Source organism: Microtus oregoni, unplaced genomic scaffold, assembly GCF_018167655.1.
Source record: "Microtus oregoni isolate MIOR12 unplaced genomic scaffold, Mior012 000016F_ref0000370, whole genome shotgun sequence".
Lineage (NCBI taxonomy): Eukaryota > Metazoa > Chordata > Mammalia > Rodentia > Cricetidae > Microtus > Microtus oregoni.
The window spans coordinates 14564556-14590818 of record NW_024543075.1 but is presented as its reverse complement, the minus strand read 5'-3'; the positions used below and the strand labels follow the sequence as shown (position 1 = coordinate 14590818).

Genomic DNA, 26263 nt, shown 5'->3' with positions numbered 1-26263 from the left:
AGGTTTAAAGAACTACTCTATTCATTTCTCCAGCACAAATTTAAAATCTTTGTAAAGTTATCCAAAACTTATTTAAAATGTTTCTATAACAGACTAAATGTTACTATTCCTAGGACTAATCTATTTTCAAGATTCAAACTGAGGGGCTGAAGAGATGGCTCGGTGGTTAAGTTCAATTCCCAGCAACCACATGGTGGCTCACCACCATCTGTAATGAGATCTGGTGCCCTCTTCTGGCATGAGGGCATACATGGAGGCAGAATGTTGTATACATAAGATATAAATAAATAAATAAATAAATAAATCTTTAAAAAAAAAGATTCAAACTGAGGAAAGAATCAAGTAAATGCAAAAGCCTCAACATCCACCCATACGCAATAACTCTTGACTGCACCCCAGCTAGTCTAGATGGCACCTCTTACTTTGGACCTGCATATTTGGAATCACCGCACCACCACGTACTCAAGTCCGTGAGCCAGTCTCAACTACTCCTCCACACTCATGTCCAATGCTCCAACAAGCTCCTGGACTCTATCTTCAAAATGAAGCCTGAATTTGACCACCTCTCACTACCTCTATCTAAGATATTCTAGTCTTTAAATTAGTTTATATAAAGTACAATTCAATACACAAAAAAAAGGATTGTCAGAGATCAGTTAAAAATACTGTATAATTGTAAACTCGTTTTTGACACATTAATGTCAGGAGAAAAGTCAGGCAGGAAATGTCAAGATGGGCACTGAGACATAAGCAAAAAAAAAAAAATCAGCCTAATTTGTAAAACTCAAATTGATAATTTAAAGAAAACTATCAATGCTTCTTTCTACTTTGATAATTCAGGAAAAAACTAAATATACAAGGTAAACTATGATAACCTGGCAATATACTTCATAATGGTGTAAGAATGTGAGTAAAGACACAAATACTAGGGAACACAATGAGAAAAGCACAGATGGAAAAGAAACTTATGCTACTTGAAAAACAAAGGCAAAACAGTTTCCAAACCTCTTTCTTTTTTTGTACTGTATACACATATAAGTAGGAAATAGAACAGAAACAAATATTCCAGAGAAGACACTCCCAACCAAACCTTCTCACCATTAAAGATATTCGTGCTATGTGACACGTATCTGCAGCTATGGCCACAAACGGGAAATCATTTTCTGAGGAGGGTCACAGTCACCAGCAGACAGTCAGGTCTCCCCATTGCTGATTTGCATGCCTACATAACCACATGTTTCTTGACACTTTTGCAAATCAGTAGCAGACCAAATATGTAAGTGGTCCCACAAGATTGCCTAATGATACCATGCCTCCTTTGTTTGTGGATATATACAAATCCATATGTTCATAAAACCATGTAAGTGGTGTAAGTCTTTTTTTCTTTGAGCAGATGCACATGCCTTTAATTCATTCACACCACATTAGCTGCATCTTTAACACTGAGAGAACATATATGCTAGTGATAACAATATAGATAATGTTACATTTATAGAGCATAAATGACAGGGGAGCTTAGAAAATAAATACATCAAACAATAAACTTCTCCAAACATGTGGTTTCCTTTTGAAAAATATTTTGTGTATGGTGGAAGTGGAGGTAATGGACATACTATGGTCTTTTTAGAGTCATTTCTATCCTACACCTTCATATGAGTCCTGGAGATAAAACTTCATACATTGGGCTTACCCGGAAAGCATTTTACATCCTAAGCCATCTCAGAGAAGCCCACAATGATTTCTCATATTCGCTCTAGAGGATACAGAAACATTAAAAGCTAGAAAATGAACATCAAACTATGGTGTCATTTCTAAAGCTGCTATTTTTTTGAGAGATGTAGCACGACTAATAAAAACTCAGAGACAGAAATCTTCTCTGAAAGATCAGAGAAGCAAAACAGACAACTACTAGAGAGCTCACACCTCTACAAAATTTTCAGACTGAAAGGAAGTGAGTTCCTGTCTCATCCCACCTTAGATTCCTCTCTAGTGCTGGGATTAAAGGTGCCCGCCACCACTGCCCAACCTCTATGGCTAACTAGTGGCTGCAGGGATTAAAGGTATGTGCCACCACAGCCTGGCCTGCATGGCTGACTAGTGTGGCTAGCTTTATACTCTCATCTTCGAGCAAGTTTTATTTGTTAAAATATCGCTACAGAGAAGGGTTTATTTTATTCTATCCCCCAACTATCTGCCCCCCCACCGTGTGTGTGTGTGTGTGTGTGTGTGTGTGTGTGTGTGTGTATGCACACGTTACATGCAAATTCCTATAGAAGCCAGAAGAGGACCAGCAGAATTCCCTGGAGCTGTCAGCAGCTAGATGTGGGTGCTGTCAACTGAATTCCTGTCTTCTGAAAAGACAGGAAGTACTTTTAACTGCTGAGCCATCTCTCTAGCCTCCTAAAACTGTTACTTTTAAATATTAATATACAGCTAAGGGAACTACTGCAGCAGCAAATTATTATACTATAAAACAGACTCCTACTGTTACATAATGAAATATACACAAGATGAGTAATTACTTGAACCTCCATGAACTCATTGCAACTGTACAAAGCAGTCTTACAGTCTCACCTTAATGCTGAATAGACACCCAAAGACAGAAATGAGTAGTCAGGATCATAGTACAGATACACAGAAGACACACAGTATGGGAGGATGTCGATCACACCAACAGCAATAATCTTCCCATCGAGCCAGTACTGCTGGTGAAAGGAGCCATAACCACACTCCGGTCCATTAGCAGGGTACTCTGCCTATGAAAAAGCAGGCACAGAAACATCAACAGGGAGTCATTTTCTTTATATTAAAAATCTCTTAATCTAAATAATCTTATTTTATTCATGTTATTACATTTTAAAACTTTGCTTCATTGTGACCACCTTCCAGATAATGAGTGCTTTAGCATGAAAAACTCAATTTTTTTAAAAGAGAAGGACGGAAATGAAAGAGATGAAAAGAAAGGAAAAATGAAGAGAAAGGGAAGGAGAGGAAAAGAGTGAAAGAAGGGGAAAAATCAAGAGAGGAAGGCAAATAACATGATCCACCTCATCCATAACAAAAAAAAACACATTGTGATATATTAATCAGTTCAGGAAATAAAGGACGCATTAAAACAGCTGGCCAACACTTCTACCAAGTGACAGGGAAGAGAGAGACTTCTTGAGCAGATTAGTAACATATACAAAAACCATTGTTAGAAGCACAGTTAACATTAATAAACTGGATGGTCCCCTCTCCTTCCCCACTCAGGATTATGAACACAGCCAACTCTACTTAGTATCAGATTTGAAATCCCAGCTAATATAGTAAGACAGAGGAACAGAACAAGGGGAGCTACGGGAGTAGATCAGTGATAGGGTGCTTGCCTAGCATGCGCAAGTCCTGAGGAAGAGGGGGTGGAGAAGGGAAGGAAGAAAGGAGAGGAAGAAGAAGGGGAGGAAAGGAGAGGAGGAGAAAAGAGATGGAGGAGAAATTAGTTCAGAGTAAAGAACACAAAACTCAGCATCTTCTTTATCGATGGCACAGTAGAAATCCAAAAGAACCAAGAAAAACTCTAACTATAGTAAGCCTAGAATGAAAGGTTAAGATATGAAATGATTTTCCTTTATAATAATGACTAGAATAAAAAATTTAAAACACAATGAAAAAAAGGTAAGTTTAAAGCTTACATGTATACAATCGATACATAGGAAAGCATATCTATGAAGGGAATCAAAGAAGACCCACATTTTTCTTGACTAGAATTGTTACGATGCCAGTTCTTTTCAAGTTGCTGCACAGACAGTAGAATCCTAATCAGAACTGCAACAAGCTGTCTTATGAGTATCGACAAATTCATTCTGAAGTTGGACATGAGAGACAAAAGGCTCAGGACACCTAACCCTACTAAGAAATGAAGACAATGTGGTTGTCTTGACAGAACAATAAATGGACAAATCAGATGAAACAAATCCACACAAACACAAAACCTTTGACAAAGAAAAACGGCAATTCAATAGGAAAAGGTAAGTGCTCAACAGTTGGACAACCACATGTAAACCAAAACTCAAGACAAACCTGACACCTTTCATAATACTGAGCTCAAAATGGATCACAGACCCAAATGTCAAAATCAATACTACAGAACTTGGCATTTGGAAGAGAAAATCTGGGTGATCATGGCTTGGTTAATGAGTTTTCAGATACATCACCAAAAACAAAATCCATGAAAGAAAAAACTTGTTTGTACCTTATTAAATTAATTTAAAACTTCTGCTTTACAAGAAATGTTGTTAAGAAAACAAAGTCAGGGGCTGGAGAGATGGCTCAGGTCCTGAGTTCAATTCCCAGCAACCACATGGTGGCTCACAGCCATCTGTAATGAGGTCTGGTGCCCTCTTCTGGCCTGCAGGCATACGCGCAAACAGAATATTTACATAATAAATAAATATTTGCCAGGTGGTGGTGGCGCAGGCCTTTAATCCCAGCACTGGGGAGGCAGAGGCAAGCAGATCTCTGTGAGTTCGAGGCCAGTCTGGTCTACAAGAGCAAGTTCCAGGACAGGCTCCAAAACCACAGAGAAACCCTGTCTCAAAAAACTAAAAAAAAAAAAAAAAAAAAAAAACAAAGTCAAGCCAGAGAACATATATAATATATATAGGACATACTTAATGAAACATGTAAAGCTTTAAGATTCAACCATAAGACACTAAACAACCAAATTAAAAATGGACCAAAAATCTAAATATGAGCTTTACTGAAAAAGCAGAAAGACAGCACCTAACCATAGCAACAATGCTATCACTATAGATCGGCACACACAACACGAAGCAGTCCTATGTATCGGAATATTGATCCCCACAAGCTGGACATCATATGCCAGGAGAGATGCAAGGAAACAGGAAGTCCTGCTCTGATGGTGGGAAGGTAAAACAGTTACAGGCACTTTAGGAACTTCTCACAAAACTAAACATACTCTGAACATTAAAAAAATGCAATCATACTCTGTACTTATTCATTTGGTTTGGAAACTTACCTAAAGACAAAACCTCACATATTGTTTATATCATTCATTCCTAACGGACCAAAACCAGAACAACCCAGACATTTTTCAATACATAGATGGATAAACTATGGTTCATCCCTATATATAAGGTATTATCATTAATTAATAAAAAAATTCTATCTCACACACACACACATACACAAAGAAACAGAGACAGAGAGCACTTTAAATGCATATTGCTAAGTGTAAAATGCCAGTCTGAAATTCTGTGTCCTATATAGTTACAAATACATTAAGTAAAAGGCAAAAGTATGCAGAGTTTACTCCATGTTATCAGGAGGTTGAGAGGTCTAGGCAAGGGATTAATAGATGAAACACCAGCCCTTTAAGAGTTGAGACTGTTCTCTATGACATTATATAACAGCAAAGACACCATACTATATGACTTTTAATCAAAACTCAGCACTTTATTATTTATTTTGGTTTTCCAAAACAGGGTTTCTCTGGGTAGCCCTGGCTGTCCTAGAACTCGCTCTGTAGACCAGCCTAGCCTCAAACTCACAGAGATCCACCTGCCTCTGCCTCCCAAGTGCTGGGATTAAAGGTGTGAGCATCCACTGCCCAGCTAAAATTCAGCACTTTAAACAAAAAAAGTAAATCTTAATTATGAAAATTTTGCAAATCCTTTAGGTCTTATGACAATATACAGACTTTTAACAATAAAATATGACTGCAGCACAAATGTATGGAACATTCTTAAAACAGAGGTGGACAGAGAAAAAAGGTGAAATAAGCAAGGGTAAATGAAAGGGATCACTGGGTGGTGGTGGCGCACGCCTTTAATCCCAGCACTTGGGAGGCAGAGGCAGGCGGATCTCTGGGAGTTTGAGACCAGCCTGGTCTACAAGAGCTAGTTCCAGGACAGGCTCCAAAACCACAGAGAAATCCTGTCTCGAAAAAAAACAAAAAAAAAAAAAAGAAAGAAAAGAAAAGAAAAGAAATGAAAGGGGTCTTTGCGGATGAAAACAAAAGAGAGTGCACATAAGCACTGTACTCTGATAAAGTGGCTTCCCACAGGGGCCAGGTCAACAATTCTGACACTGCGGTACGTGTAACAAGCAAGCAGAGAGCATATGGTGGGGTTCTCACTGCTGTGACTAGCGTGATCCAAGTGATGATGGATTACAGTTGAAAATGTGAGAACTCATTCTTGGTGTGCTGCAAACACAGATGGTTCCACACAGAAATGTGCACACTATAAGTATGTACATACTCGTGAGTTACTATACACACACATTTCTTTTTCTGTCAGCTGAGAGGGCCTGAAAGAAACACCCAAGAGAAACACCCAAAGACACCTTGCTGACAAGATCTTGGTACATTTCCTGCAATCAAAGGAAGCAGTGCTGGGAGATGTGGTTGACGTTAGGACCGGGCAGGAAATATGAGCTTACTAGATCTCAGTGTGAGAGAGGTAGTACTGAACCAGTCCACACTCAAAGAGGCATGGAGCTAACTGAAATACCTAATTCATTATTAGACCACGTTAAGCAAAAAAATAACAGTGATCTATAATCTCAAGTATAAAAATCCATGCACCCATACTACTATATATCACTGAAAAAATAAAAAGACAGAGGGAAATCTCCCGTGCAGAAAAATATCAAATTTACATAGGTATTCTGCCCTGATGTTAAGAGAACATAGATGTGCATAAAGCAGGCCCAGAATATTATTCTTTTGGTTTTATTTTTATTTATTTATTGGTAATTGAATTGCATGGTTCTCTACTGTAAACTCTATAGGTGACATCATCATGTCACAATAACAAAAGGTTAGACATTACTCTCCTCTTCTGCTATCACTTCAACTAGGTCAGAAAGAGCTAAGTCTTAGAACAGCCCTTTTATTTTTCCCCTAGAAGCTCAGGAACTCTTGCTTGAGAAGCATCCCCAAGTCACCAGTGCTTACTGACTTGAGAATTTCACTTAATTTATGTGTGGCTATTACATGCCTTAAACCTTATTAGTTAAGGTCTTCTGTCAACGATGCTCAACTGTCACAAGCACAGTGTATTACGTAGAAAAGTACACTATTTGGGGGAAAAAAGAAAGTAAAGGGCTATTTGCCTTAAAGCCAAAGAAAGACATCATGTAAATTGACAGGTCTGAAACTTCATGGCCTCAAACTCCTTTATACTTAGAAAAGGAGAGAGAACACCCAAGTGTTCATGTCTAATGGAATACATACAGATACTTACCAATTAGAAATCAGTGAAATTTAAAAAGCAGATCTAATAAATCATTTAAAAATAACAATAAATTAAATAAATTTCATTCATTCTGTGATTAAAAACAAACAAAAAGCACTGCACTTTCCAAATCAAAAATCAATACAAACGGAAAATTGCAGTGTTGTGGATTTTTTTACAAATCTAATTAGAAGATCACCTGATTCTCATGTCAGCCTCTGCATCTAATCTCCTGCCATCATGGAGCCTCTGGGAAACAGACTGCACGCTCACGAGAGTGAGAGTCAGGAGGGCTAATGGCATCCCCGCACTATGAAAACATCCTGCATCGTCAAAGTAAGAGGCACCTATAAACTATAAGGAACAAAATTAAAAATAACAGGATTCATACTAGTGCTTTCCATCTAAGTTGTGAGGAACAGAGATAAGATACAAATAAAAGGAGACCAGTGAGCAAGCTTAGGTCAGTTTTTCTTCACTATGAATGGTACATTCCCAAAGCCAGTGTTTACAGAATTACATAGTTAGGTCCTCATAAATCAGTCAGTGATGGGATTAGCAATACTTAATATTTCTTTCTTAGTCTGCAGTTTGCAGTTTAGGATGTGTAAAGGAATTAATCAGAAAATTTTCATAAATTCCTCCATTTCAAGGATTTAGCTGATAAAAGGAAAAAATAATAAAGCTCCTCTCTGCTATACAAAAGAAAATTCACCTTGAATTCAGGGGAAAGATGGCCTACCATTGGTGATTAATGAGCTATGCAGTGAGTATCCATTTCCAAAGCGCCATGTAGAGATGACAAGAATATTAATAGGCCAATTCTCACTTCCAGCCAAACTGTTCCCCAAATGGGTGCTTATTTATTCTAACAAAGTACACCTGTCTCCTCACCCACCTGGCTTCCTGTGCCTCAGTGATGCCCCAAACTCAGCTAGGCTGAGAGTAACTAGCAGAGAGGAAGTCATTTGAGAGGATTTTCAGAAAAGGGTAAGGATGGGGCAGGAGAAAGACTGCAGAGAACAGAGCCTGTGCTCCCTCCCTTACAAACACCCAAACCACCTCTCCCAAATGCTTCCTCTAGGACACAAAAATCTTGTTAGTTTTCTTGTACCTTATTTTACAACTCTGTAGGAACAGACGTTAACCTGTAGCGTTCTTAGAAAGGAATGAATACAACTGTCACCCACATTCAAAGGGACTAGTATGGACCTATGCTGTTTTCTTCCCTGTCCAGCTGGAGTTGGTAAGCTCCCATTAGCTCAGGTAAACTGTTTCAGTGGGTGTCCCCATCATGGTTTTGACCTCTTTGCTATATTCTCACTCCTCCCACGAATGGATACCTTGCTCAGTCTCTTGGACCTCCCCCAAAGCAATGTGCCTTACCCTCTCTGAGCAGTGGATGGTGGGTGGGGAGGGGAGATAGGTGTAGGGAATGGGAGGAGGGGAGAGAGTGGAAATTGGGATTGGTATGTAAAATGAAAATAGGATAGTCTGTTTTCTTTTTTAAAAAAATTAATTAAAAAGTAAAAAAATAATTTTTAAAAAGGGAACAAATAATCCCAAATGTTAGTCTACCACCTATATGATAATTAGTAGTTGTTTTAATCTATGTAGGAATCTAATCTCAATCTTATATTTTATTAAATTATATCTGCAAATGCTCTTTGAAACAGTTTTAATGTTGACTGGTTTTGCATCAAATAACAAGTTGATTAAATCAGACCTGTATTTACGCTGTCCAGGTAAGATCAGTTAGGAGCCTAGAGGTCATCCCCCAAGAAGCTCGAGTGACCTCACTGGATGGAGGATACATGAGAAGCACTTGTTCTTACATCCCAAAGTGGTTCCAATGCAGTGCTATCACTGCCCATTCTTTGCCTCACGTCTTTCTTTCCTGCGTCTGTGTTTCCATTTCCAGGACCAGGACTGTACCCCCACTGCTGTACTAAGAGCTGGACCTGATGTCATATTGGATGGTTGATGAACTGAAAATGGAGAATCTGGTTTTGTATGTGTTTTATTTGTGTACTTGTAAATTCAATCAATCAATAAAACAGTTCCTTGTGACCTGAAACCCCTGTGTTTGACATATGGCTAGTTATAGAACTAAAAGTTTTCTACATGTCTGTCCATAATCAGAAAAGCTCTTTTTTCTATTTCTATGTGAAATAGTTTCCATTTACAGGTGATATTAAATTACACTCAAGTATGAGCTCTGTGGAACTGATTTACTGAGATAAGCAAGTACATAAATCAAAGTCTTCAAATTCACAGGAAAAAAAGCTCCTTATAGAAACTAACAGCTTAGAAACAAATTTTAAGAATCCAGATATATATAACTAAGGTGACTCTTTAGATAAATCTACTAGCATGAAATTCTTAGTTCAAGGAAAAAGCAGTATCTTCTCAGATTTGTAAGCAATGACACTAGATTTTAAATAATATACGGCTGTATTTCCAGTGAGAACAATTTTTTTTTAAAGATTTATTATGTATTCAGTGTTCTGCCTGCATGTTATCCTTGCAGGTTAGAAGAGGGCACCAAAGCTCATTACAGATGGTTGTGAGCACATGTGGTTGCTGCAAATTGAACTCAGGACCTTTAGAAGAGCAGGCAATGCTCTTAGCCACTGAGCCATCTCTCCAGCCCCCCAGTGAGAACAATTTAACTGAACTTCTAAAACTACACCTTCGTTTACATCAAAGTAGTTAGCAATGGGTGGCAGCAATTGCAGCTACAAAGAGTGCTTGCTATGCAAGCATAGGACCTGAGTTACATGCCCAGAGCCCACAGAGAAAAGTCAGGCATGGTGGCCCAGGCTTATAGTCCCAGGCTTTGGGGGATAGAGATAGGCCCTGGGGCTCACTGGCTAGCCAAGCTAGCCTAACCTGTACATTCTAGGACACATGAGAGACTGTCTCAAAAAGTAAGGTGGATGGCTCGTAAGGAACAACACTTGAGAGGTTGTCCTCTGAGCTTCATAAATTCATACACACATGTGCACACACACTCATATATTAACATTAATCATGCAGAATGCTTACAATTTGTAAGCATAACTTTGTATTCAACTACACTGAACATTTTAGCATGTTTAAATGTTTTGAACTATTGTTTTAGCTGTGGTAAAATATACATAAAGTGTACCACTTTCAATGCATTGAGTAGAAAACTAAGTAAAGTGATGTCCTGGTGAGCTACGATGTGTGCCTCATGAAGGAGAACATTACAGTGTTTGTCCTCTTGTGATTTGTGTGTTTTCAAGTTCAATCGAATGTGAATAATTTCTCTCTTCTTGAAGGGTGAACAGTATTCTGCAGGTCATTGTAACACTTTACTGGTCACCATGTATCAACAAATACCTGGGCTGATCTCCCTTTTGCCTGCCATGAACACGCTGCTACAATCACTGCTACAATCACTGCTAAACTGCTCACGTTCCCTTCTTTTCTGTATAACTGTTGCATCATAGGCAATTCTCTATTTTTTTTTTTGGTTTGGGTTTGTTGTTTATTTTTAAAAATAACCTCTCACTATTTGGCCCTGACTGTTCTGAAAACTAGGCTGGCCCCCAACTCAAAGAGATATAGCTGCCCTTGCCCCCAGAGTGCTGAGACCAAAAATGTACACCACCCACCGAGCTTAATATAGTTTTTAAAGGAACGTTCCTCCCCTGTAACAACAACATTTTATATTCCTTCCAATACACACAAAAGCTGCAATTTCTCCACAGCCAGAGTAACACTATTTCTCCATTTTTGTTCAAAGTTAACCCACTGGGTACCAAGTGATACTTTGTGGTTTTGACAGACAATTCTCTAATGATTACTGGTGTTAAATAACTGACATTTTGTGTGTTATACTTTGTTTCAGCTTAAACAAATCTAAAACCCTTTAATAATTTTAAATATAGATAAAGAAATATAATGATCCCTCATTAGATATCCATAGTCTCCAAGTAAAATAAATAAATAAATGAATGAATGAATTAATGAATAAATAAATAAATAAACAAGCAAGCAAGCATGTAACATTCCTTTCCTTTTTACTGATACTCTCTACAAAATTCTTGCATCATTGGGTCACACCAGCATGTTCATCATTGCCGTTTCAACAAATGTAAAGGATGTCCAAGGAAGTGATGGCATTTGTATTTATGTACTCTCCCATTGGCCACACTGCCTGTATGTAACAAATAGTTCTCAAGATTTCTGACTGCCCATTTCTCTTTATGAAAGAGAAATTACTTCACCCAAAAAGGTTACTTATCAATATAAGATAAAAAAGCCATATTTAAAAATAAGATATATACATCTGAATATGCAAGATGGAATAACATGTTTTGTAGGAAAAAAACTGAGTAGGTTTAAAGTAAAGTAGCAACTTGTGCCAGATCATAAAAGAATAGTGAAGAAGACAGAACATGGAGCTGAGCATGGAGAATAGCAGGCTGTAGAAGGGAGTGGACTTTACATGTATGTTTATAATGCCCAAGCCTGAAAACAAGCAATAAGATCTGCTAAAACACTGCTTAACCTGCTCAGTCTTGAGAGATGTTCCTCTGGACACTCTTACAAGGCTAAGGAAAACAAGGTGCTAAGAGATTTGCCCAAGGTCACTAAGCCAACTTAGGGACAAGTTGGGAAGGAACAAAAGTCTCGACTTGCATATCAGGTCAGTATTTCTGAGTGGACACAGCTCCTGCGGTACACCATGCTAAAGTCACAACAGACTCCAGGTGTGCTGTGTAATACAAAGAGCTAAGACACCTTAGCAATTTGCAAAACCAACGGATGAGCAAACAAATATATTTCTTAGGAATTTAAATGCTCCAAAAAAAAAAAAAAGCAAAAAAGGTTTACTTATCCACAACTTAAAATCAAACACATCAATAGACATAAATTAACTGAACTGTACAAAGCTTAGTAAATGATGAAGGACTTACCATAAATGGTTTTAGTAAGTGTTCAGAAGTGATAGAAAAACTTAAGCATTTTTACCACAGAATTTATAGGTTTTAAAAATTAAATTGTTAATACTAAATACTTTGCCTTAATCTGATTCTTGTGTATTAAATCCTAACTTTCCCAATAAAAAGATTTTACAAAATAAGGCACCTTCCAAAGGGCTTACAAAAAGTAACAGGATCCTGAAGCCTGACTATCTCGACAGTATTTACTGAGCTCTACAGCACACCTTGGACTGCACGGTAAACTTTGGTTAAAGCTGTACAACTGGTATCTTGCTTCCCCAGTCCTTCTTACAGGAAAATATATTCCATGGTGACATCAGACTGAGAACTCAATGAATGCCAAGATCAAACAAGACTGATGTCCCCATGGAAACTAATCCACCCCAGGATTTACTATTCAAGGCTTTTCTGAAGCATTCATGCACAACTAATGGGCAATGAAAACTGTCAGGGAAGATGACCCTGATTTTGAACACAGTTTAAAAAGGTCTTGGGAGTAATGATGAATACTTTACTTCTGAAGGAAAGCTAGCTAGCCCAGCAAGAAAATATCCTGAATATTTAATATCCTTAAACTAACTCAAGTTTGTGCAGAAAAAAACTTGAACAAGTCAAATTTGTGGCATTTTTCTACTTAGTGTTTAAATTTCTACATTAAACCATGCTTCCTTTAATCTCACAATCAACCTTTACATTTTAGTCTCCTGAGGTTCTTTCCAGACTAAGACCTTCGGTAGTTGTCATTACACTTATAAATACACATTTTCAATTTACACTGTCTCAATAATCATGTGATGTTGGAAACCTAACTGAAGTATACTCCTGTCCTGACTAATGAGTTTGGGGAGTACTGTCTGGCTACATATGCAACTTGCTTACATTGTACTCAGCAAAATGAACTCAAGAAAAGAAACGATGCCTTCAGTTCAACCGTTTGGCCTTGATAGAAGCTCTGCCTGAGCCACAACTGTCCAACAGCCCTTAGAACCACGGGAAGGGGAGAGTAGATAAATGACAATCCTGATGATTTTGTTCCAGGTTTCTAGTTGGCGCCTTTGAGCAATAACATTCAACTTCCATTTGTATCCCCTTGATCTCCTTTTGTTGTTTTATATCTCTAGCTAGAACTTCAAGTACAATATTGAATAGATATGGAGAGAGTGGACAACCTTGTCTTGTTCCTGATTTCAGTGGGATCACTTTGAGTTTCTCTCCAATTAGTTTGATGCTAGCTTGCTGTATATTACCTTTATTGTGCTTAGGTATGTTCCCTGTATCCCTATTCTCCCCACGACCTTTATCATGAATGGATGTTGTATTTTGTTGAAGGCTTTTCCAGCATCTAATGAGATGATCACATGGGTTTCTCTTTTTAGTTTGTTTATGTAGTGAATTACATTGACAGATGTTCGTATGTTGAATCATTCCTGCATCTCTGGGATGAAGCCTACCTACTTGGTCATAGTGAATGATTTTTCTGATGTATTCTTGGATTCAGTTTGCCAGTATTTTATAGAGTACTTCTGCATCAATGTTCATGAGCGAGATTGGTCTATAATTCTCTTTCTTAGTAATGTCTTTGTGTGGTTTGGGTATCAGGGTAATTGTAGCCTCATAAAGAGAGTTTGGAAATGTTTCTTCTGTTTCTAATGAGTGTAACAATTTGAGAAGTATTGGTATTAGTTCTTCATTGAAAATCTTGTATAATTCTGCTAAAACCATCTGGTCCTGGGCTTTTTTTTGGTTGGGAGATGTTTGAAAACAGTTTCTATTCAGTTTAGGTCTATTTAATCTGCTTATCTGGTCTTGATTTAATTTTGGCAAATGGTACTTTTCCAGGAAATTGTCCATTTCCTTTAAGCTTTCCAATATTGCGGAGTACAGGTTTTTGAAGTATGACTTCATGATACTCTGGATTTCTTCCATGTTTGTTGTGATGTCACCCTTTTCATTTCTGATTTTGTTAATTTGGATATCCTCTCTCTGCCTTTTGATTAGTTTAGATTAAGGTTTGTCTATTTTGTTGATTGTCTCAAAGAACCAACTCTTTGTCTCACTGATTCTTTGTATCATTTTTAAAGAACCAACTCTTTGTCTCACTGATTCTTTGTATCATTTTATTTGTTCCTATTTTGTTGCTACCAGCTTTCAATTTGATTATTTCCTGTCTTCTAGTCCTCCTGGATGAGTTTGCTTCTTTTTGTTCTAGACTTTTCAGGTGTTCTGTCAACGCATTAGTGTGGAATTTTTTCAGCTTTATGTAGGCATATGTAGTGCTATGAACTTTCCTCTTAACACTGCTTTTATTGTTTCCCATAAATTTGGGCATGTTGTATGGTAATTTCCGTTGAAGTTTAGGAAGTCTTTAATTTCTTCCTTTATTTCATCCTTGACCCATTGGTGATTCAGGGGAGCACTGTTTAATTTCCATGTGTTTGTGGGCTTTCTGAAATTAGTATTGTTGAATTCTAGTTTTAAGCCATGGTGATCCAATAAGATGCATGGGGTTATTCTAATCTTTTTTTATCTATTGAGGTTTGCTTTGTTATCTAGTATGTGATCAATTGTTGAGAAGGTTCTATGAGGTCCTGAGAAGAAAGGAAATTCTTTTATGTTTGGATGGAATATTCTACAGATGTCTGTTATGTCCATTTGAGTCATACCATCTGTTAGTTCTCTTATTTCTGTTAAGTTTCTGTCTGGCAGACCTGTCCAGTGATGAGAGTGGGGTTTTGAAGTCCCCCACTATTAGTGTGTGGGGTTTAATGTGTGATTTAAGCTTTAGTACTGTTTCTTTCACAAATGAGGGTGCTTTTTTATTTGGGGTATAGATAGATGCTCAGTATTGAGACTTCCTCTTCATGGATTTTTCCACTAATATGAAATATCCTTGTTTCTTTTGATTGATTTAGTATGAATTCTATTTTATGAGATATTAAGATATCTACACCAACTTGTTTCTTAGGCTCATTTGATTGACCTTCGGCTTTCACTGTCTCCATTGAGAAGTCAGGTATAATTCTGATAGGTCTGCCTTTATATGTTACTTGGTCTTTTTCCTTTGCAGCTCTTAATATTGTTTCTTTATTCTGTATGTTTAGTATTTGATTATTATGTGGCAGGGGGACTTTTTTGGTTTAATTTATTTGGTGTTCTGTAAGCTTCTTATATCTTCATATTCATATCTTTAGGTTGGGAAAATCTTTTTCTATGATTTTATTGAATATATTTTCTGTGCTTTTGGGTTGGACTTCTTTTTCTTCTATCTCTATTATCCTTAGGTTTGGTCTTTTCATGGTGTCCCATATTTCCTGGATATTTTTTTAAATATTTATTAATTATGTATACAATATTCTGTCTGCGTGTATGCCTGCAGGCCAGAAGAGGGCACCAGACCTCATTACAGATGGTTGTGAGCCACCATGTGGTTGCCGGAAATTGAACTCAGGAGCTTTGGAAGAGTAGGCAATGCTCTTAACCACTGAGCCATCTCTCCAGCCCTATTTCCTGGATATTTTGTATTAAACTTCTGTTAGATTTAATTTCCTCTGACCGATGAGCCTAATTCCTCTATTGTATCTTCAACACTTGAGATTCTCTCTTCAATCTCTTGTATTTTGCTGTTTATGCTTGTACTTGTGGTTCCTGTTTTTCCGTACTTTCTGTTTCCAGAATTCCTTCAGTTTGTGGTTTTTTTAATTGTTTCTATATTGGTTTTCAAGTCTTGAATCATTTCTTTCACCTGTTTGCTTTTTCTTGGTTTTCTTTAAGGGGTTTGTTGATTTCTTCCAATTTTTTGTTTGTCTTTTCCTCCATTTTTTTTGAGAGAAGTTTTCATTTCCTCTTTAAGGGCTTAAAACATTCTCCTAAAGTTATTTTTTAGGTTATTTTCTTCTGTGTCATGTGTATTGAGGTGTTCAAGTCTTGCTGTTGGAGTCACTAGTCTTTGATGGTATCATGTTATTCTTTGTGGTGCTGAGTGTATTCTTTACTTGTCTATTCATCTTTTCCTTTGATTGGCATAGCTGGGGTTATGTCTCTGGTGATAACTCTTCCAGGTGCCAGTGGATCCAAAGCTCAGATGGTCGTTCCTTGTGATGCAGTCGGGGCCATAGTTCCACTCAAGCCAAAGGTCACTCAAGTGTTTTTGGAGGTTGTTAGGCTCTCCCAGAGGTCGCTCTGCAATCCTGGAGGCCAGTCAGGTCTGCTCCCACAGGGTTTGCTTGCTTGAGCCTGCTCCTGCAGAGGTCACTGGCTTGGGTCTGAGGCAGCGGAAGTTGCTCTCTTGGGCCAGCTCCACCAGATGTCCCTGGCTCAGGTCCAGTCCCACAGAGGTCGCTGATTCAGTCCTGGTCCCTTGGAGGTCGCTCCCTCATACCTGCTCCTACAGAGGTTTCTGGCTCAGCAGACGAGGTGTTTTCTAAGAAGACTTACTGTGGCTCACAGCTATGGAAGTGCAGGATAGATGGGCCTTGCCCGACGATGGTGCTCTAGCTGCCATATTCCAAAAGTGGTACAATGCCTCACAAGAAGTATACATGTCTGAAGCCCCCTAAATCTCACTGTGTAGACTACACCTCACGACATTATCTACTAACCATTCTCCAAAACAGGTTTCTTTTCTTTAAAAATTAAAGCTGTAGTATTTACTATGTTATATTTTAATTTTTTATTTAGGTAATAACCATGATGAAACTATTTGATCCGGGAAGGCCTTTGCTGATAGTAGAGCCAGAAAACACTATCTTAGTGCCTGATTTTGATGCCAATACTACTATATTAAAGAACACTAAAACTGTAAATAACATTCCACATTGAAGGATATAATAGGGAGGATACAAAACTGAGTTAAATCTACTCTTCTTCTCTGTTTTCATGTAGCTCAGGCTGAACCTGAACTCACTACTTACCTGGGGATGACTTTGAACTTCTTCTGATCCTCTTAACTCCACTTGCAATTTGCTAGGATTACAGGGGTGTGCCACCATGCCCAGTCATGTGACATGATCTTTCTTTAATACTTTGAGAATTCAAAAATGATACATCTACTTCTACTGATACCTTTGTGTATCATACTAGCCACTTTAAGTACAAAATTCTATGAACTTGCAGCAAATTTATGAAATTGAAACAATAACCATAATCTGACTTTAGAACTTTTTAAGACTTGTTTTTTAAATTGTGTGTGTGTGTGTGTGTGTGTGTGTGTGTGTGTCTATGTATCTGTCTGTCTGCGTGGATATGTGAACATGAAGGCAGCTGTGCACAGAAGCCAGAAAAGGGTGTTGTATCCCTTGACGCTGGAACAATGGTTTGAGAACTAAAGTTAGTGCTTCCTCATTGGGCCTTCTCTCCAGCACCCTAGTACTTTTTTATAACCCTGCAAAATTCCCAAGCCTACCTGCAGTCAGCCTTCCACACGTGTTACCAATATCAACCACTGACCTGCTTTCTGACTATAATTTCCCTTGTATAAGTCACATAAAGGGAACACAATATAGTCTGTGTCTGACTTATGTCATCCTTTAAAATCTCCTTAAGATTCATCCATGTCCCTTTTTATGGCTGACTACTATTCCATTGTATTTATTCACCAGCTGACAGAGTTTGAATTTTTCTAGTTTCTGGCTATGATGAATAATTCTGCTGTGTTAATTCATGCATGGTTCTTTATGAGGATAAAAAGTTTGATTTCACTTAGGCATAATCATAAAGAGTGAGTTTCTGGTCCATATAGTAACTGTAATGTTTTGAAAAAACAGCCAAACCATGGTTCTACATTTCACCTTCCCTCCAGCAAAGTAAAAGAGTTCTGATTTCTCCACATCATGCCAATCTCCATCGATCTTTTCACTGCAGCCATTAAATGAGTTCATTAAATGATTTCTCACTGTGGTTTTAATTTCCATTTCAAAAGTGAGTATCAATGGTCATTTTCCCTTATGTTTTCTAGACAGATCTCCTCTGGAGAAGCGCCACTTACCCACTTTTAACTCAGCTCTCCTGTTATTATTAAAGTGCTATAAGCATGCTGCTGGTTCTTAATACCAATTTAATTATAATTTCAACTCTTTTTCAATTTAGTGAACTTTGTAAAATAATCCAAAATATGCTCTGGCTTGGTGAATATCCTTATGTACTTGAAAAATACAACCATTTTAAAATGTTACAATGAAGCCCATCACTTTGTATGCTATCTTAAAACTTTAAATCTGAGCAACAAGGAGCTATAGCTCTGTAATGGACTACTGGGCTAAGCTATTCCATGCCCTGGGTCCAGTCTCAGTACTGGGCAAAATAAAAACAATAGGAGCAGCTGGGAAGCCAGCTAAAGCAGGGAAAGCTTTACAAATGAACCATGCTATCTATGCTATCTAGTTTATGTCTTGGTTGACTTCAAAACATGACTTTTTGTCACTGAAGGATATAAAACCAATAGACATCCATTAAATAAAACTGTGACCACAACATATAAGTCTTTCAGACTACTTCTAATTTTGTCTAAATGTTTTCTCAAAGTATCGAGAAATTATTCTAAAATCTTCAACTGTTACTGAATTTGACTATTTCTCCCATCACTTCTATTAGTTTTTATTTTGAGGCTTTTATTTGTGAGTGGATCACATTTTAGAATATAATTGACATTTTTTCTCATTATGAAGCATCCTCTGTCCTCAGTTTCCATCCAGAAGACTATTTTGTCTGATTTAAAGACAGCCTATCAAATGTGTTTACAGTAAATATTCATGGGAACATCTTACTGTAGTCTTTTACCTCTAAGTCAACCACATCTTCATACATTAAGGGTAAAGTTGCTTGTATTCTTTTACCTAGTCTGACAATTTCTAATTTTTAACAGGAATATGTGGCCCTACAGTGTACAGCAGTATAAACACTGCCCAAGTGTAGCTATTGGTATTTAATGAAAACAAAACTCTGAACAATTCAAATGTAATACCATGGCCATGTATAGTCACTGGATAGTTTGGAACATTGCAAAGATAAAAATGCCCATGCAGGCAAGTTTGATTTAGACTTTTATATTTAATGCAATAATTAGTAAGATTTAAGAAACCCATCTTGCCATTGGTCTTATAGTATTATGTATATGTCCTGTTAACCTTTTTGTTTCACTTTTCCTACCTTTTCTTATTTTTACTGAACTGAAAACATTTTACCACTATATCTTATCTCCACCATTGGCTCATTAACGCTTCTCTCCCTATACACATCCCATAATGGTTTTCAAGAGTGAACAATTTTGCCTCTTAGGGACATTTGGCAAAGTCTCATCTAAAGCTCTGTTTTTCCATGTTGGTGAAGAGGGTGCTACTGGCATCTAGTGGGCAGAGGCTAGAGATGCAGCTGAGCTTCCAACTATGGTTAGCGCCAATCCTCACAAGATGCCCACAATGCAAAGGTTCATAAATCCCGTTCTGAACTTCACTAAATCCACCTCTGATTGCCAGCTTCCTTCAAGTAAGATTCTCGAATGTGAGCATCTCATAGCAGTGCCATCCTACCTCATCCTTCCTACCTTGCTTTTCTTGTCCCATATTGTTGGCTATGGTTCCCAGCATCTACCTAGTCAGATCTATCTCTCTGGGCTCAGTTTTCATTGTAGGAGGTAGATATTCTGTGACAATTAATACAGGAAGTGGGATAAGCATAACCCTGGATATTAGAGATGCTAGCTTCTCAGTAGGTAATTATTATAACTCCTAAGACAGAGGACTTAATCTAAAATGAAGGCACAGAAGGACACACCTAAAGAGAAGCCCAAGTCCCCACACTGACACATGATCTGATATCTATTAACTTGTGCTGCAGCTGCCTCTGTTCTCCAAACATGACAAGGAGACCACAGCCTACTGGACTGGCTGGCAAAGTTTGATTCTAAAGAGAATGTCAGGAATCTTTTGACCTCTGATACATAATCCCGTTTATTTACCTGCATTTAATTGAAGACATCTGTAAGTGGTGCCACACAAAATGTAACTCAGACTCAGAAATGTCAATAAAAATGTCTCTAAGGCAGAAGTAGCACTAAACCTAGCAGGGAAGTATATATACATCAGCAGCTACACAGAGCCACACAAAATTAGAAATATAATAGAAATACGCTGCCTGGCTTGACAAGTGATAAAAGTTCTTTTCCCATAAAGCTTAATGAGTGCTATTAGTCTTCAGGAATGAAAAAGGGTCAGCCCCACAGAGAGAAGTAACCGACTCTGCACACATGGTCCACTCAGTGACAACATATCAGATTACTGACGTAATTACTATAACCTGACAATTTCATTAGATTCATGTGGCAGTTAAATGGCTAAAACTTACAACAAAGGGACCCGGCTCATTCATGGGACTTATTACGGGAAAAGTGAAGTTTAAACTCAGCTTTGTCAACTGCAAGTCTCCCATATCTTACTGTCTCTACTAAAATTATTTTTCTGTTCCTAAAATTTGGAAGGTGACATACCTATCTCTGGCTAAAACATAAGCTTCATAGTAAAATTAAACATGCAGATGCTTCCAGCACCCTCCTGCCTTGGCTTTGCTTTGCCTCTCAGGCAGTGTGTAGTGAAATAAAACTGGCTGAGCTCTGACCTACAGAAGGAGATTTGGGAATGGCTGCCATTCAGCAAACCATCAGGCAGCACTTGTGGTATTCCAAGCTAAAGGAAAATCAACAGAAACCCTCCTGGTATTTCCTACCAGAAAAAGGGGTAGTGACCATCTTTAATTATTTTATCTCCTTATATCAATAAGCTTAATAATAAAATTGTTTTAAAAATCAAGTTGGCCAAGATACAACACAACTTCAAATCACTGAGTGAAAAAAACTAACAGAAAATAACAATCACTCAGTTTTGATCATGATATTCTTCCTTTATACTTTTCACCAAACATGACAGATTCCATACACTCAGCCCCAATATTTAAACCAGAGTAGTTAGTAAACTCTAAGCCATTTCTACAACTGATAGCATTCAAAGGTGCAAAAACAAAGCTTTCCATCTTAAGTGGGTTCGGTCAAACTAGGAAGACTGTTGAGCACATTAAAACACAAACAGTAAGCTTTATTTCCTGTCGCTTGAGCCCTGTCAAATTATGAATAAAAGACCTCTACCCCTAACCTCAGCCCCATCAAGTTTATTTAGTAATCTCTCCATCCATTCACCCACCAACGCATCTACCCAAAAAATATTTATTAAAGTTGTGCCTACTATGTATGTACAATTTATTGCACTAAAAATAGTAACATAGGAAAATAAGGTCCTCTTCTCACTGAACTTAAATTAAATAGAAATTTACTCGTAAATCAGTGGTTTTCAACATGTGGGTCATGATCCTTTTGAGGGCTGACCGTCCCTTTCACAGGGGTCTCATATCAGATATCCTATATATCAAATATTTACATTACAATTCATAACAGTAGCAAATATAAAGTATCAATGAAATAATTTTATGGTTGAAGATCCCTACAACATGAGGAACTGTGTGAAAGGGTCACAGCATTAGGAAGGTTGAGAACCACTGCTCTAAATGCTACTTGGTTAGTGATGTGGACCTCTAACTCTATCTTCCTTACTAACACTCCACATGGAAGCAGCTCGACCTAATGCTACTGCTTTAAGCTGAATCTCTAACATTACTAATACACAACTGCATTATCGTGTATCACTTACACTTATTTTATCAACTACTTACAGCACTTAACACAATTTTGTGCAAAAGAAATAGAAAAGATAGTTTATCTATTCAAAGAGATTTTCTTAAATAAATCTTTTACTTTCTCCAAACTGCCTTAGTTTTCAAAGATTTATTCATTTTTATGTGTACGAGTCTTTTGTGTGCATGTATGTATGTGTACTTCATGCATGCCTGTGGCCCAAAGAGGACAGAAAAGGATATTTGATGCCCTGGAATTCGAGTTACAGGTTTGGGAGCACAGTGCAAATGCTAGGAAACAAACCCAGGTTGTCTGTAAGAGCAGCAAGTAAGCTATCTCTCTAGGCCCTGAATTACCTTTAACTACGTTTTCATATACAAAACTATGTCTCTTTACATAGCCAAACAAAATTTTCTAGCCTTTTCTGGCTCATACTTCTCATTTCTATGACCAAAGGGTACTTCCTCAACTTCAGCAGATAAAAAAAATGAATATTGTCTCTAAGTTTCTTATTGATTTTTGATTTCTACTTTATTATTTAAAATTTCCTGAACTATTGTCAGTGTTGGCCACAAATCACTTCATTTAATTATAATAACCTTGTAAGTGTTATCGCCATTTTCAGATTTGGCGGTTGCAGCCCAGAATTAAATGACTTGCCCGCGGGCCACCCATGTCCCTCTCACTCACAGCACAGCACCCTTCCACTGTAAGACTGAGCGATTAGAAAACGTGGCCAAACCAGGTTAACACAGGCTTCTCTGGTCTGGTTCATTTCCCCTAGTGATGATTCAAACTAGTCATAGGCCATCACTCATCATTAAGAAGAATAATTTCAATAATTAAATGAAATCATTATTATAAAACCATTAAAAAAAGAACAACTCTCAGTGTATAAGGAGATCAGAGATGGTCTCATAAAGAATATAAGGCTATGGCCCACACCTTTAATCCCAGCACTCAGGAGGCAGAGGCAGGTGGATCTCTGTGAGTTCGAGGCCGGCCTGGTCTAATCTACAATGGGAGTTCCCTGACAGTCAGTGCGTTACACAGAGAAACTCTATCTAGAAAAACAACAAACAAACAAACAAAAAATTAAGGCAGTGGCTCAACTCTGAAAAAAAGGAAGAGTATGATCTGAGACTGGGACCTGAGAAGGGGCTCTTAAAGTGAAACAAACAACAGAAGCAAAGAGAAAGACAAGCGTAAGACCAGAAAGAAAAAAAAAAAATACTAAGATTGGAGCAAAAAGAAAAGTCTATTTAAAAAATATTACAGGATTTGAACAGCACAATTCTCTTCAGAAATCTGTTGCCTTATCTGAAAGGATGGCTTTGGAAAGTTGATTGTTAATTATAGTGTGGCTAGTAAGTAAAGATACATAGTAAATACTGGCTTGGCTTCAAGGCCAGCCTCAACTCACAGTGCTCTGCTTTTTCTGTTCTGCCTTTTCTAAGTCTCCACAATCATCTACAAGCTTTTTTTGCAACCACAGCTCACATGATTCTGGTTCTCTGAACATCTAGTAACTTTTTTTTTAATGTCACAATTTATCCCTGTCTGAGTTCCAAAGCACCAAGAACAATGCCTGCAACAAAACGAGTGCTCAGTGCCAGGGAGGGTCCTCTGCTCCTCTGGTCTCTTACCCAGGTGAAGCCTCCTTGATGACAGCTCTTGCATACTCACCTCTGCTGAAGCATGATAGTGATTTAAGCAGGGATGAAGCAACACAGGGATCATAGAAATAGAATCTAGGGCTGAATCCTCTCTATTTACTGAGAAAGAAAATGTACCTAAAGGGACAGTAACTAGTTACAAAGGTGAATAGTTCTTACCAAAAAAAATGGCTATGCTCATCCCATTACTATTACTGAAAAAATGTATTGCTTTAGAAAATCACTCCTAAATTATCAAATAAATGCCTGATGGAAGACCAAGCAGAGCTACTCTACTGACGATGCTAACGTGCAGATCTGAGAGCAGTCTCTTACCTCCAATGGTGAGTCAACAAGGAATCTTGTGAACTGCAGAGTCCAGTATGAACAGGATCAATTTCGTCCAGGAAAGGGGCAATAAGAAAGAACACAAAAAGAAAAAACATCATACAATTTCCCAGTAAGAGCATTTGAAGCCAAAGTCTGTACAAAGGTAATATTTTCCATAATGTATAACCCATCCAGAGCACAGATAGTTCAACTCAGTCCATAAAAAGTACTCAACTATTTGAATTAGTTTCCATAAACAACCCTAAATATCTGTGTCAAAGCAAATACAGGACAATTAGTCCTAAAATGGTTTCATTTTTAAGTTTTATCTCACAACCTCTGAACATAAAGCAAACAAAAATAACCAGTAAGAAAGGAATCAACAATCTTTCTGATCCTAAATGTAGACCAAGGCTTGGTTAACGCCAAGAAAAGGTGAAAATGCACAATTCAAGACCCAGAAGAGAGAGTGGCGTCCCCACATTTTGGCACTTCTGTCTTGTATACTCTATCATCTCTCTTCATCCCATATCCCTTTCTCCTACCTCCCTATCAACACAGGGAATACAAATCATTTCTATTCTCTCTGGAAGAGCTAGGAATTTAGTAAGAACACTTGACCATCCTGGAGGAGGTCTCGGGTTTGAGCCCCAAAACTGCGAGAGGAAGGGACTGAAATATCAGTCCAATTATATAATATCTGGGATTTCCTTCTACATCATTGGAAGAAGCTGTAGAGGTAACTAACAGAATTAAATAAAACAAACTTCATATTACAGCAATGAGTGTAAGAGATAAAGACAGAGGACTCCTTCATACATGGTTAGCACCACTCAGTGTTCAGTTTTCTAAAAGAAACTTCCCTTGACACAGTTTTTAAAAAGTATCAGCTACACCCTCCCTGAACTATAAAATATAATCCTAAAATAACACTGGGCATGTCAAAGCTACTAGTATAATCTAGGCTCTAGATGGCAAGATTCATTAAAATACAGAAACTATGAGGTTTTTTCTTTAATAACAAACAATTCTATTGTTAGAACTCTTCTGAAAGTACACGGTATACCAAATGCTGTTTTCATAATGCTAGTATGGCACAATTATTTTTATAGTAATGCAAATTTTATGGTCTTGATGTCTTTTGCAATAGCTCAGACTAAGAAAATAAATACACCTCTTCCCCAAAGCAGAAAGTGCCAGTTGAGATACTAGATCATTTTAATAATGGAGAGCAACAGGGAACAGCAAATTTTTATTTTTAAGACAGAACTCTGATATTATAAGGTTTCTATTCTTTATTCCTATATGTACATACGAACTATGCTATATGCATATTTTGGCGATTTGTAAGCAACCCCACCCAAGTGTAGTAGCAACTGATGCATCAACCAAGATAGCAGTCAGTTTAAATAACAAACAAGAACTATGTAAAGGCTGTTTAAGGAAGCTAATGTCTTCTTGAGGCCCAACAATTTACACACACACCCTAGCATGTGTATTTGTAACAAGTACAGTTAACATTAGTGATGCCCAGTTTTCAAAATAAGAAACCTGAAATGCTCATCATGGTTAAACTGCCAAAATATGAAATGTGTTAAGTTTTCAACCTTAAAGCAGTAAAAACTGAATAATAAACCACAAGACACATACATACTATTCCTAGGACATGAAAAAGATTTCAAAAATGCTTCCTCTCCATCAGTGTGAAGGTGAAGCTAGTTGCCTTGTTCCACTTCAGTCAGCTGGGAGTTGAGTAGTCTGGGATCTCATTGACTCTACATACTCATGAGTCACTTAAGTCATTGTGCCTCTTTTCTTTTTAATCTGTAAACCAACTTCAGCCCACTACTTTCCCAAGCTGTGCCTCATGAATGCCAAGTCCTAAAGACACTTACATCTGTGATTTCAGGTCCAAATACGCTTAGTAATGCTGTAAGCTACAGCCGCCTAACCTCCCCTTTGCCTTACCAGAACTACAAGGAGTACAGACAAAGGACTCTTCCGACTCTCACGTTTACAAAAAGTTGACTTTCATTTAAGATAGTGTTTGCAAAGTTACTTAAGGAACTTGTATTTGCTTAAATTTCATGTAAGCCCTATCAACACTGCACAGAGCATGTTATACAGCTCAAATTTATGTTTTGTTTTTGTTCTTTTTTTGTTTCTTTTGTTTGTTTTTCAAGACAGGGTTTCTTGTCCCTGTCTTGTCCCTGGCTGTTCTGGAACTCACTCTTTAGGCCAGGCTGGCCTCAGACTCACAAAAATCCACCTGCCTCTGCCTCCTAAGTGCTGGGATTAAAGATCTGTGCAACCACATCTGTCAGATTTATGTTAATTTTTACAAGGAAAATTACTTCTAAATTCCTCCTAGAGAGGCTCCAAATAAATCAT

The 26263-nt window shown here is 37.7% G+C and overlaps 1 protein-coding gene across 4 annotated transcripts in view; it reads right to left on the bottom strand.

Annotated features, from left to right (window-relative positions):
* The window catches only part of Ate1 (arginyltransferase 1), a 115570-nt gene that overhangs the window by 54889 nt on the left and 34418 nt on the right, over positions 1-26263 (bottom strand). For all 4 annotated transcript variants that reach the window (XM_041666461.1, XM_041666460.1, XM_041666458.1 and 1 more), the window contains exons 8-9: positions 23879-23911; positions 2575-2756 (exon numbers count right to left, since the gene is read on the bottom strand). In XM_041666461.1, coding sequence (XP_041522395.1) covers positions 2575-2756; positions 23879-23911 — 215 coding nt within the window. The remainder of the gene's footprint in view (positions 1-2574; positions 2757-23878; positions 23912-26263) is intronic.